Source organism: Quercus suber, unplaced genomic scaffold, assembly GCF_002906115.3.
Source record: "Quercus suber isolate HL8 unplaced genomic scaffold, Cork oak 2.0 scaffold_517, whole genome shotgun sequence".
NCBI classification, from domain to species: domain Eukaryota; kingdom Viridiplantae; phylum Streptophyta; class Magnoliopsida; order Fagales; family Fagaceae; genus Quercus; species Quercus suber.
In genome coordinates, this window is record NW_027069966.1 from 241,751 (window position 1) to 256,085 (window position 14,335).

Here is a 14,335-nt window from a genome sequence, read left to right on the forward strand (position 1 = left end):
GAAAAGAAAAATTAACTGTGTGTGAAAAGGAAAAAAAATAGTAAAAAATGAATTAATAATAAAAGGATTAGAATTTGTATTATAATCAAATTAATATTTTTATCATCTTAGAAATTATAGGAGAAGAAGATAAGACTAAAAAAATTATATTTATTTTTTTTTAAATCTAAAATTTTTTTTTACAATTTAGTGAAGTTACTTGGTGCAACCACGTTTTTAAGCCTAACTTTTATTATACAATATATATGATATGATATGTGGTACAATTATAATGATAAATAAATTGTTTTAAAGAGAAGTACTTTCTATCATGTATAGATCAGTAATTTCTTCTTCAAAGTATTCGCAATCATTTGCAAAAGGGTCGTAATCAATCAAAGTTTTCATCTAGAAAAACAAGATGGAAACTTTTCAATTCCACATGGTTGTCAAGGGTCATGTGTGTGGCTGTCCAATGATGTAACATAAAGTCTACAACGCAATCATTTCAATTATCCCCTATGTAAACTTGAGTTCCTTATTTGTTGCAATATTCTCTCTCTCTCTTAATTGTTTTTTGTTGTAACCACACATTAGTTTCGTGCGCACCAGCAGTCTTCATAGTTCATACTGTTATGTAATATACTAGTATAACCTAGGAAAAATTTCTATATTGGATCTAGGAAAAATTAATCAAAGAAAAACATTTTTGGTGCAAAATTAAATTTTATTTGGTTTTTATTAGCTTGCAATATTCACTTGCTCAAAGAAACTGAGGCCATAAGGGGGAAAACAAGGGAAGAAAGTAATATAAGGACTATTAAGCACACACAGATTATTGGTCAGTAATATTGTAACAAAGCTGCACTTTTCTTCTCTTCGATTGAGTTCTCGTAATTGGGGTGGACTCTTGACTTGTACTTGTAAAGCATTCATCTATGATATAACATTGAATTTTTAGCTTATCAAAAAAAAAAAAAAACATTGAATTATTAGGACACACAAGCTACCTCTATACTTTAAAAAAAAAAAGAAAAAAAAAGGCACTCCTCTATTTTCCGCGATTACTTAATAACAAAAAAATGAATTATTAGGTTCAACCCATAAATGAGATTTATGAAAATTTGTGCTTAAAAAATAGAAAGAAAGAAAAAGTCTAAGAGACTGGGATAACATGAAAAAAAAATCCATATTATGTGTGTGTTTGGGCTATGATTAAAAATTAAAATTATTTTACCATTCGGTTATTTTTGCTACTATTCATGAGCCACATTGCACTCTTTGGCACTATTCATGGGCTCTACTGTACTATTTCAACTAACTTTTATCTTTATTATAGTACTTTTAGTAATAATTTTTAGTTTCAACAAAATAAGCGTTATCAAACACACCCTATAACTTTTGGTCATTCCCTTCTATTCCATTCCAACTTGCACTTGGTCATGATTGAGTGAAGGTTGTGATGGGTCTTGGCTTGGGCTTGACATAGGAATTGTTGTTTATGGGGCATAATAAATGTAAGGTTGTGTTTATTGTAATAAATGTAAGATTGTGGGGGGATTGGGGGGGGGGGGGACAAGGGCCGTAGGCCCCAGTTCAAGTCTCCATGAAGGAATTTTACACACATATATACTTAGATTAGCTAGAATAGAAATTCTATCATGTAAAAATAAAAAAATAAAAAACTGTTATCAAAAATAGTTGCTCACAATAAATAGTCCAAACACAATTTGGACAAACTTGAAGAGGAAAAAATAATAATAAAAGGGAGAGAAAAAAAATCCCTTAAACTATTATCTTATTTGTGCCACAACTTGTGGTGCAAGATATGATGTAAGGATTCTGTAAAATATATTTCTAGTTTTAGATCATGGTTGTCAAGAAAATAATAATAATAATAATAATAATAATAAAAAAAGAAACTTTATTTAGTATATTTGTTTTAATGTTTTGAGCTGACGTGGCTGTTTTAACTAGCTAAGCTGCTAGTTAAACACCTTCACATATATATATATATATATATATATTTTTTTTAATGGAAAACTATACGATACTTTGATTATCATACAAGTAGATGAATAAATAAATGTTAACTTGTATTAAACATACTAGTTGACTCAATAATATTATATACTATATAATAAAATTTGGGTTTTAGAAATGGTGGTTGCACTAAGTGGCTATGTTCCCTCTACAACAAGTGGCTAAATCTCAATTACCTAAGTTTTAGTTAAAAATCTATTACCTAAATTTTAAGAAATTGAAAAATATACTCCAACTAAAATTCTATTATCTATGTTCAATCACAAATTTAAAATTCTACTTCAACTAAAATTTTATTACCAAATTTCAAACTTTTAAACTAAAATCTAATTATTTTAATCACTTATTATAATTTTTTAATTTAATATAATAAAATTTACACACTACATAATTTTTATTTATTAATTTGTGTATCGCATGAACATACTACTAGTAAAAGGCATTTATTTTTTGACCATGCTCAAGCTCACACCAAACCTTTTTGCTTTTATAGTTCAAACTTCAAATTCACACCCTCCTTTCAAAAATTCATTAAAACATATGTGTGATGGGATTGTAAGCTCCATTGAGTGTTTGTATAATTTGGGACAATAAAATGTATGTATTACTAAAAAATTCATTTATTTCCTCTTGTAAAGGGTTAACTGATGTTTATAGATAAAAAAAAAAATATATATATATATATATATCGATTAATATTAATCACCATTAGAACCGTAAGTGAATTGAGTTTTTTATGAATAATTTGAACTTAAAAAAAATTAATATGTTCATTTGTTTAACAAGCCAACAAAGTTCAAGTGCGGACTTATACTCAAGTATTAGTTGTGCTAATCTTAAATGTAGTGCTTGAGGAGAAGCTTTTGAGTATAAAAAATCAATTTGCGTATGTATAATATTTTATTTGTTTATGTATGTATACATGCAAAAAAAAAAAAAAATAGTATAGCCTTTAAATTAGATAATTTAGATTGAGAACGTTTATAAATAAGTTTATATGATATAAAATTATTATTTGTAAATTATTGACAATATGAATAATCAATTTAATAAATAAAAATTAGGCTAAATTATATATTACACCATCTAAGTTTGATCTATTTTCAATTTCTTCCATAATGTTTATTAATAGTGTTGCTATATTTGAAATCAAAAAAATAGCTAGACCACATCACTTTTGGGTTCTTGAATGGTGAAACACTGGAACTGGACTGAAAGATTAGATTAAAAAAAATTTAAGGTTAAAAGATTGAAATGAAAAAAGAAAAAAGAAAACAAAAAACAAAACAAAACTTTAGGAATGAAATTGAACACAAGTTAATTTTTTAAAACTAATTTCTAATTTAACATAACTAACAATACATGTGTGTGAATCTAATATATATGTAAGTTCACAAATGGAAATCAATTTATCTAAATAGCTCAAATAATATAATTTCAATTATAATTTAGTTATTAATTTTTAGCATATATTTGTGAATGTAATAAAAATTTTAGCTGTGATGTTTACTGTATATAAGAAAAGATTAAATCAATCAAGTTAATTATAAACAAGCTCGATCTTTTTCAACACGAAATGCACCATGTTTAAACATTTAACTAACTTTTTTTTTAGAAAGAACATGTAACCAACTTGGTAATAACTAATGACTTCCAAATGATTTATATTTGAAATAAAATTAAATAAACTAATATTAAACTTTAAATGCTTGATTCAACTCAACTCATTTACCACCTTAATAACAGGGATCTAAGAAAGGAATAAATGTTTGACATCTTAGCAAAAATATGCAAATTTTAGAAAGTAAGCAATACTAAATAAATGTGTATCAATTGAGATGTTCTTAAAAAAGACTATTAATATGGTTGCTATAAAACAAAATTTGTAGCAAAGTATTTGTGCTTTCCCATAACATAAAGTCAAAGTAATAATAATAATAATATAATAATATATATATATATATATCATCGCAATGCCATTGATAATATCATAATTGATTATTATAATAATCAATAAATTAATAATATCAAAATCCTATAAATGTCATATAAATGTTCACGTTGAAGGTATTTACATTGGAATATTGTGAAAGTACGTAGAAGTTTCATGCTCAATTTCTTGGTCTACACGAGTGAATTCCACCTGCATTGACCTCAAACATGTGGGACCCCTAAATTTATATAAATAAAAAAAATTAGCAAAACAAGTAATTTTTTTTAATAATTAAGAGCCTAATCTTGCTTTTTATGTTAATACATAAATTAAGGATAAGGGAGAGAGAGCACTCTCTAAACCATGCTTTGGTGAATTTAAAAAGGAAACCGCCTTTTATTACTGTAAAAATTCTCATAAAAAAATTACTGTAAAAACTTCTTTCTTTAATTAAATACACAAAAAAAAAAAAAATCCTATATTATAAAGTAGAAAAAATAAAATAAATTATATATATAAATATATAAATACACAAAACCTAAAACCCTTGTTTTTGTTTTAATTTTTCCAGAGTTTTGAAAAACCAAATCCAAAACCCCTTTTTTCTCTCTCTCTCTCTTTCTCTTTCAGAGAATTCAATTATTTTCTCGAGGAAATTGAATTCCTTGTGATTTGCTTTTCCATTCTTTCTCTTTTCTCTCTCTCTTTCTCAGATCTTTGAATCATGGACAACTCTCTACAAGAACGGGATCGAATCGTCTCCACCGGTATTTTTTTTTCTACGTTATATATATATTTTCTTACGTAAAATTTGCGTGTATTTATAGTTTGGTTTTGCTAATTTGAATGTGAATTTTTTGTTTATATTTATTTGTTTATGTTTTTGTTTTATAAGTTTTTTTTGTTGTTGATGTTTGTAACGTTAAAATTCGAGATTAGTGGAGCAATTCGAATCTCTGATGTGAAATTTGCGTTTTGGATATGGTTTTTTTGTGTTTTGGTGACTTGGAATGTACGTTTTGGTATCTCAGTGATAGTGAAGGTGAAGAATCAAGAAGCAAGGTTTTGATATTCCTATTTGTTTGTTTGTATTGTTAATGGGTCTTTCTAGGGTTTTTATTATTATTAATAAATGTATTTAGAATTGGATTTTTTTGGTTATTTGTCATTGTTATTGGTTTTTACTTTAATTTCTTATGCCACAAGTATATGCCAAAATTAGTGTTTAAGCATATAATGAGCTAGGTTTTCTATTTTCATTGTTTGTATGGCAAATGGGTTTTTATAGGATTTGCTTATTATAATAATATTTGTTTGGAATTGGGGATTTTGTTAAATTAGCGTGGATTTGGGAATTGGAGTCATTCAATTCTCATTTTAGTTATAGAAGTGATGACCCTTTCATTGTGCTACGAGGCGGGTGCGGGTTTAGTTTCTTGTGGGTGGCTAATTTGTGCTAGATTGGTGATGGTTCTGGGAATGTCCGGATCTACTCTCCTAGGACCCATTGGTGGGGCAATCACTGGGTGGTAGCCATTTTAAGTAATGAAACAGCTTTCTTGAAGTTTGTAGTTCTACATATATGGTATCAAAACCTCTTTGCCAGCAATAGATGATATATTTAAATGAGCAGAGAATAGACGGGAGCTGCTAGAGACTGTTGTAAACCTAGAACATTTTGATTTGAATTTTCTATCCTTTTTTTTTTTTTTAAATATATATATATATATATATAGTTTGGGTTGATTGACTAGTCTATCTGACAGTAGGTACAGCTTGCCATGAAACTTGAAAAGATTTGGGGAGGATCAGAACTCTTAGATTTGGTAGTTCTTGGTTCATACTCCTCTATTGTATGGATTACAGATTTAGATTGAAAAGGCTAATGGGTAAAGGACTATCAAGAATTGAGGTTTTCTAGGAAGTACCTCTTTTGTGATGCTTCAGTTTATATGCAATAAAATAAATATAATTTTCTTTGATGGAATGGAATCATAAATATGTATAAATTTAATGTGAAAGTGGTGGTGTTTTGGTGGGTCTGTGGGTGGCGTTTTGGTGTTCATATCAACCTTGCTTCGGATGAGTTTGTATCATTGAGTTTCTAAAGAAGTTGAAGGTTTCTGTCTCTTATGTATGATAAAGTTTGTTTGAAGTTCAAAATAAAGTAATTAAATACAACTACACAAGTTGATTAAGAGGTTGGCCCTAGGTTTTCAAAATTTCCCTTTCTTTGGTGGATCCTCTTGAAAATTTCATACTTTCTTTATTTATAAAGCCCTACTCTAATTTTGAGAGGTAAGTGGTTTAGTTGCATGGATATGTTGGGTTTTATGAGACAAGTTTCTATTTTGCTCTTGGCATGTATTTTTCTCCCTGTATCAATATTTTGGAGATTTTTTTTTTGTTGGTGTGTTATCAACTTTCCTTTTACTATTATAGTTTTCATGCTTGTCTATGTGTCGTCACTAGGTGTTGATGCTGTATGTGTACATGAATTGCCTTTGTGTATATACAATTTTCTCTTTGTTATATGTTGCTTCATTGACTACTTCTCGATAATGCCTGTGTTTATTGCATTGTACTGAGATACTTGGCACGTCAATTTTGGATGCAGGAGAGAGACCTGTTAAGCCAGATAAGCTGACAGAGCAGGTACTTGCTTACAGTTTTTACCCCCTAAATTTATTTATTTATTTATTTTTTTTATGTTTGTTTCTATATATTTTGGTGAGGTTAGGTAAATATGTTCCTTTAGCACTTCATTTTGTAATTTATTATCAGCCACTTTCGCCCAAAGATGAAAGGATTGTTTCAGCGAATCCTTCTCCGAATGCAGTCATCATAGGACCATCAAGGGATGTCACCGAACAACAAGAATCTACAGAAGCAGTTGGAGATTTGAACACTGTCCATCCACTCAATGCCTATGTTTCTCATGAGCAAAATGTATCATATGGTGGTTAGTTTCTAGTTCTTATGCTGCTCTGACCAATTTAGAATGAAGCTTTAACTTGTGGTGGTGGACTTTGTGACCTGCTCTTGTAAAATTGAGTACTGTGGCATTTTTTTTGCACTTTGAGCCATTTTGAAATTGTAATCATTTTAACACAAAATTTCTAAGTTTCAAGGAGTTCATAAACAGTATTTGAAGAGTATAAACATGTTATTGTATTAATACCTATAGGAGGGTTCATTTTAAAATTGAATTTGAGAACCTTTTCATCCATAGTGGTGGTCATACAGTGATTAGTCTAGGTTGTGCTATGTCTTAACATAAATCATTGATAATATTTCTTACAACAAGAACAAACAATGAGAAACCCTTAATCTTGAAGCTTGTCTATGTGTCGTCACTAGGTGTTGATGCTGTATGTGTACATGAATTGCCTTTGTGTATATACAATTTTCTCTTTGTTATATGTTGCTTCATTGACTACTTCTCAATAATGCCTGTGTTTATTGCATTGTACTGAGATACTTGGCACGTCAATTTTGGATGCAGGAGAGAGACCTGTTAAGCCAGATAAGCTGACAGAGCAGGTACTTGCTTACAGTTTTTACCCCCTAAATTTATTTATTTATTTATTTTTTTTTTATGTTTGTTTCTATATATTTTGGTGAGGTTAGGTAAATACGTTCCTTTAGCACTTCATTTTGTAATTTATTATCAGCCACTTTCGCCCAAAGATGAAAGGATTGTTTCAGCGAATCCTTCTCCGAATGCAGTCATCATAGGACCATCAAGGGATGTCACCGAACAACAAGAATCTACAGAAGCAGTTGGAGATTTGAACACTGTCCATCCACTCAATGCCTATGTTTCTCATGAGCAAAATGTATCATATGGTGGTTAGTTTCTAGTTCTTATGCTGCTCTGACCAATTTAGAATGAAGCTTTAACTTGTGGTGGTGGACTTTGTGACCTGCTCTTGTAAAATTGAGTACTGTGGCATTTTTTTTGCACTTTGAGCCATTTTGAAATTGTGATCATTTTAACACAAAATTTCTAAGTTTCAAGGAGTTCATAAACAGTATTTGGAGAGTATAAACATGTTATTGTATTAATACCTATAGGAGGGTTCATTTTAAAATTGAATTTGAGAACCTTTTCATCCATAGTGGTGGTCATACAGTGATTAGTCTAGGTTGTGCTATGTCTTAACATAAATCATTGATAATATTTCTTACAACAAGAACAAACAATGAGAAACCCTTAATCTTGAAACTTTGGGGGTAGTTATGGATACCTAACAGACTAATTGGGGTTGACTATATGTCTTCTTCACCTTTCTATTCTAACCAAAATACTCTTTGTTATTTTCTTAATTAACATGTCTTTTTTTGTTACTTCTGCTAGTGTTATTTTAGTGCTCACCTCTTTTTGTTCTTTCGACTTGAATCAAATCACTCTTCCTCACTGGTGCATTAATTGCTCTACATTGCACATGATTAAACTATCTCAAGCGACTCACCTTTATCTTTTCTTTAATAGGAGTCACTCTGTCTTTAAAAAAAGTTCTTCATTTTGTCTCCTATGTTTTCTTGTATTGCCACTTATCCATCTTTACATTTGCATTTTGGCTACGCTCAATTTATTATTAATATTATATATCATTTTTAATATTAATTAGTGTTTCTAAATTTTTATCTCTTGATTCAGGTTATGCTAATAACACTGGTATTTGGGATGGCTATTCTCAGTATGTTAATAATGAGGCCATGCATGTTGTATCACCGGTGAGGATAAAACCCACACTCATGCATTTTATCAGATTTTAATGTTTCAAACTAAGCTCACCATTTTTTTTCTTCTTATTTTAACCTGTTTTAGGTCATCTACAATGATAACCCATCTGTTGTATTTCATTCTGGTTATGGCTTCAATCCTGAAATGGCATATGGACAATATTCTCCAGTTGCTACACAACTGCATCCTTTAATGATGGATGGCCAACTGTACTCTCCACAGCAAGTCCCATTTTCTCCATCTTATTATGCACAGGCACCTGCTCCAAATTTGCCTCATATATCTTCAGCTATGCCAATTTCACCAGCTGACCTGATGTTGCCAGAAAATAGTAGCATTGACACTATGCTTTATGGGCCAGGATCAGGTTATGTAGGTTTTGGGTCATTTGGTGGAGGAAACCTTTCTGGAAATCTTGGTTCTAGTTCTCTAACGTCTCCAGTAACTTATCAACCAATGGGCATACTTGGATCATATGAGCACAATGCTGGACAGGTTTGTTTTAAGTTGATTTTGAAGATTGTCATTCCTCGATAGTATGAAAACTTTGGCACTAAAGGGCATGCTGCACTGGTTTATATCCCAGCCATTATGCTTCCAAAATGAGGTCTGACTCATTCCAAGACGGGGAAGATAGCACCAATGAATGGTGTTATTTAATTGAATTCTTTATAACTACTTGTAGATTTTTTTTTTTTTTTTAAGAAGGCTTATGTTGTTCTTTTTTTTTTTTTTGAAAAATTTAATTCAACTCACACACTCCATGAGAGGTTTGAACCTGTGACTTTGATATCCCCCTTCTTTGGTTATTAAAATTTTATATTGCAATGGTGCAACCGTATCTCTTATTTCAGAAGCCTAAGCGAGCAACTTAGGTTTGTCATTCTTTTTACTAATATTGTCGTATCATTGATGAATCTAAGATAATTGAAAATAATCCCAAAATGATAATTATTAAGGAGTAGTTTGCTTCTCGTGTTGATTATTCAATAAGCTACATCTTTTTGAAGAGAACTATTTGACTTATTAAAAAAAAAAAAAATCCCAAAATGGTGTCTTCATTCAAAAATTAAATGACTGTTCTATCTTTTTAAGTGAGAGCTTCCTGAGGGTATTATCTCTTCAGGGTCATATGAGAATACCCACTGGAATCCAAAATAGCAGGGAATCCACTTTAAAATATTGTGCCCCTTGTGGGATGAAGAAATGGACTGCACCTATTCACATGCTTCTTCATGGACATCAAACTCCCAACTATACATGCAGAACATTTTTGGATACCAAATATACTAAGGGGCTAAATTTGACTGCAATTTGAGCTTTTGAAATTAAACATTTGGCTACTACTAGTCTGTTTACATCTCTTAAGTAATATTCCCTGGGCTTACTGGAATTGTGTAGGCATGTACTGCTACTTAGACTTCTAGCTCGGTAACACAAAACACTGTCCTTGCCATGTATTTGCTCCTCTGATTATGAGGATCAATGTAGACATGTTAAATCTCATGTCTCTGACATTAATTTATTATATATTTCCAGATTTCCCAACAACAGAGACCAATGCATGGATATGGGTTGATGTCAAGTTCCTTTGGTGGACGCTACCCACACGGTAGTTCTAATCAGAGCTCTACCTTTGGTGGTGCTTCAATTTCTTATCCTGTTGTTAATGACCGGAATCGTCTCACTCTTGACAAGGGCAGAAGAAGGGAAAGGGACCGGGATTCAATTTCCGTTTTTAATGATTCACAGGATATCTTCAATGACCGTAATCGTGGTCCAAGGGCTTCAAAGCTGAGGAGCAAGAGTGGCACTGAACAGGGCTCTTCATCATTTAGCAAATATGTTATATCTACTCTTGGAATTCGTCTTGATTCATACAACCGGCTGGATTTTGTCACAGATTATGAGAATGCAAAATTCTTCATCATCAAATCGTTCAGTGAGGACAATGTTCATAAAAGTATTAAATACAATGTTTGGGCCAGCACACCACATGGAAACAAGAAACTAGATGCTGCTTATCATGAAGCAAAGGAGATTAAAGGCTACTGTCCAGTATTCCTATTGTTTTCAGTATGTTACTTTTACAACCTTACCTATCCAAAAAAAAATGTTGCTTTAATAAACTAAAACTCTTTTTCTACCTTCTTATCTGTTGGCATAGATATGTCCAGGTTAGAACTATTGTTCATTTCTGCTCCCCCACCACCCCCGCCGGGAAGGAAGAAAATAAAAAATAAAATTAAAAATTCAAGTATATAAAAACTTTTTAGAGCTATGTTTATTTGACATTTTGCATTTATGAACTCATTGAATGAGTCTTCATTTGGTCTATAACATGACTTTGCTATGACGAGCCAGGAGAGAGTTTGAGGAAAAGCAATATTAAATACAAAGTCAAGAATTGTGGTCTAGTTTTGCTGTAATATCTTCTTGGCACCTTCATAGGTTAGAAAGTTGGATATTGAAATGTGAAACAAAAGTAAATTGCTGTGAAAGAGAACTTCATCACAATTCGTGTTCTAAATAATTTTGGTAATGCAAGAAGAAATACCAAATATGATTTTGTCATTATCTACAAATATGATGATATGGCTCATAAGTCTTATTTTATGTACTTTCTCTCTGTCTCTCTCTCTCTCTGTCTCTCTCTCTTCTTGGCTATCAAGAGTCCTACTCTTTCTTAAAAAAAGATTATTTAGGAGTCCTCGTCTTTCTAGGAAAGGGTTTCGCAATTGCAAGACCCTATTTAAAGGCTTTTATGTAGTCTATAATATAGATAGTGAGATTGAATTTAATAAAATTCCAATGGCTTATATTAAGCTTTGAGGGTGTGTTTGTTGAGCATTTATCTTTCTTTGTTTCTTCTTCAAATTTACTATCTATGGGTTCATACTCTCTGTGTTGAATTAATTTCAAACTTGCAATTCTTTTTGGAAATTTGTTGTGCTTTACCATTTCTTTCTACTATAATGCCTGGCTTAAGCAGTATTAGTAATTCATGGCAACATATCAAGGAAATAACTTATTTCACTTTTGTTTGTTTGGAACTGATAAATATTATCAAGTTAATTTAAGCCATTATTTCAGTCACTGCAGATTTTCTGCCACTATGTCTGAACTTGTCCTTTTGCCTTTATTTAATCAGTCATCTTAGATTCTTTTGGTTAAAATTTTTTCAGGTTAATGCTAGTGGACAATTTTGTGGGGTAGCTGAAATGGTTGGACCTGTAGATTTTGAAAAGGATGCAGATTACTGGCAGCAAGATAGATGGAGTGGACAGTTTTCAGTTCGGTGGCACATCATCAAAGATGTTCCCAATATTCGTTTCCGTCACATTCTACTTGAAAGCAATGATAACAAGCCTGTTACTCACAGCCGAGATTCTCAGGAGGTAGCAGTTAATTTTATTTATATATATATATATGTATGTATGTATGTATATATATATGTATGTATGTATGTATGTGTGTATGTATGTATGTATATGTTCAGATATGCCTAAACATTGTTTAACTGAATGCCAATTGCCACATCTCCTGAGGAACACCATGCCTTGGTTGATGTTGCTTACTATAGTGCAGTTCTGTTTCTTGAATAAAATATCAAGTTTTTCATCTTTTGATGGATTTGTTACCTCAGGCCCTGGTCTGAGGAAAGGCCAAATCACAATTTCCAATCATGATCCTAAGTGCTCTCACATTTACCTGGTGGAAATGTAGAAATCTAAGATTGAAGGGCATTATAGCATATTGTTACCTATCAAAAATAAAAAGGGAATTATAGTATATTGTGGGATGGAGGATAGTTGAATTGGTTATCGTGCTAGATTCTAAAAGCATACTTTTTTTTTTCTTATTATGGATATAGATATATATATGTATATATATTCATTCATTTCTATAGTATCCCTAGCTGTCCACTTACATGTGTCCTCACAAATTACAAAGTTAATGTTGGTCTCATATTTAACTGTTAATTCCTCACTTGCAAGTCACTCTTTTCTAAAGAGTGAATATATATTTGAGTTCACTTGGCCTAATTATGGGTCTTAACTACTTTTGATGCTTATTTTATATGACATTATTTTTTTTCAAGTGGCCCTTTTCCTTTCCAATACTTTCACTATTCTTTTATAGTAATTCAACTGGTGTCAAACTTTAATCTCTATATTCCCAACAAATTCAATATTGAATTTTTCCATCTGGAGTAAACCTTTGGCTCAGTTGTTATTAAATAATAAAGTCACATCTGCCTAATATTTTCTCTATTGACACTGAAATTTTTGCAGGTGGCACTGAAAGAGGGCATTGAGATGTTGAAAATTTTCAAGGATTATGATACACGAACATCCATCCTAGATGATTTTGAATTTTATGATGAGCGGGAGAGAGTCTTGAGGGAAAGGAAGGCCAGACAGATAGCTTCTTCAACAGCAGATGTTTCTGATTCACCTGCTGATGAGTCTGTTAATCAAATGTCTGATAGTTTTGCTCAAGCCCTCAAATTGGATGAGAGGAACAACAAAGAAGTTCCTGCAACTGAACAAGGTGGTAGCTCAAGATCAGATGCTCCACTTTCACTTTCCCATGATTCCGTGAATCAAACATCTGATAGCTTGTCTGATAGCTTTAATCGAGTTGTGCGGTTGGAAGAGAGTAACAATGAAGTATTAGCATCTGAGAAAGGTGGTGGACAAAAAAATTGAGTCAGTCAAAAAGATGATAACAGTTGGTTTGACTGCTAGCAGCATTTAGTTGGTGTGGCCAGAATCTTTGTCCTACACTCGTACCTTTGGGATTTTATGAAATTTTGGCGCACTGACAATATTTGAGATCAAATTTCAGGTATCTCAAACAGTGAAGCTGCAAACTGACCTTTTTTTTTTTTTGGTTTTTTTTTTTTGAGTCAATTGTTCAGAGAAGTTAGGAGGTAATCCAGGCATCCTCAGTTGGAAGGAAGTCTGTTTGATATCTGATGCCTTACTTTCCTTTGAGTTTTCTCACAATTGTTTCCTCTTAAGGTAGATGGGTATTGGTGTTGTGGAATTAGTTGAATGGTTGATGTTGTTGGAGTAGCTTCTGTATACTACGGCTGATGCCTTGTGGCTGTAACTTTACATTCTCTTACTAGTTAATTGTGGGCTGCTGTGGGTACTGGAAGGACAGTGAACCCCCTTTTAGGGAGGCAATTTAATAAAGGATTTCAGCAAAATGAAATTTTATAGAAATACGATAAGGAATTGCCGTGATTGTTCTTTTGTGAACGCGATTATCTGTATGATAGGTGCTCTGTTTCTTCTAAATTATGCTACTATACCATTTGTTATATTTTGGCAATGACCAGCTAAGACTCATGTAGATAAGTTACTCGTTGCAGCAACGTCTACAACTTTGCAGAAAGAAAATGGGTTTAATCTTAGCAATAACGCGTGAGTTGGGATCCATTTTGAGGAACATTGTTGAGCTTCGCATTTGTAATTCTTGTGGCATGGTTAATTGTGCGTCTTTTGTTGTTGTCTATTTAATGTTTTCTGTTTAGTATTTCTTCTGCAGATAGTTTTATATTTAGTTCTGTGTTTTTTGGAGAGGGAAGTGTTTTTAAATTGAACTGCATTGAGCCACAA

General features: G+C 31.7%; 1 protein-coding gene across 2 annotated transcripts; it reads left to right on the forward strand.

The window, feature by feature from the left end:
* Window positions 1-4,499: 4,499 nt before the first annotated feature.
* Window positions 4,500-13,975, forward strand: LOC111986645 (YTH domain-containing protein ECT1). Of its 2 annotated transcripts, XM_024018331.2 has the most exons (8): window positions 4,500-4,722; window positions 6,573-6,610; window positions 6,740-6,917; window positions 8,619-8,695; window positions 8,790-9,200; window positions 10,245-10,781; window positions 11,891-12,103; window positions 13,001-13,975. In XM_024018331.2, the coding sequence occupies exons 1-8, from the start codon at window positions 4,680-4,682 to the stop codon at window positions 13,415-13,417; spliced, it is 1,914 nt and encodes a 637-aa protein (XP_023874099.1). In that variant the 5' UTR covers window positions 4,500-4,679; the 3' UTR covers window positions 13,418-13,975. The 2 variants fall into 2 exon arrangements, with proteins under 2 accessions (XP_023874099.1, XP_065619701.1); XM_065763629.1 differs by lacking the exons at window positions 4,500-4,722; window positions 6,573-6,610; window positions 6,740-6,917 and adding an exon at window positions 7,703-7,807.
* The last annotated feature ends 360 nt before the right edge of the window (window positions 13,976-14,335 follow it).

Excerpts from the sequence above, each read along its gene's own strand:
- LOC111986645 (XM_024018331.2), top strand. The coding sequence starts at position 4,680 with ATGGACAACTCTCTACAAGAACGGGATCGAATCGTCTCCACCG. Across the intron at positions 9,201-10,244 it reads ATGAGCACAATGCTGGACAG|ATTTCCCAACAACAGAGACC; the intron begins GTTTGTTTTAAG and ends ATATATTTCCAG. Across the intron at positions 12,104-13,000 it reads ACAGCCGAGATTCTCAGGAG|GTGGCACTGAAAGAGGGCAT; the intron begins GTAGCAGTTAAT and ends AAATTTTTGCAG.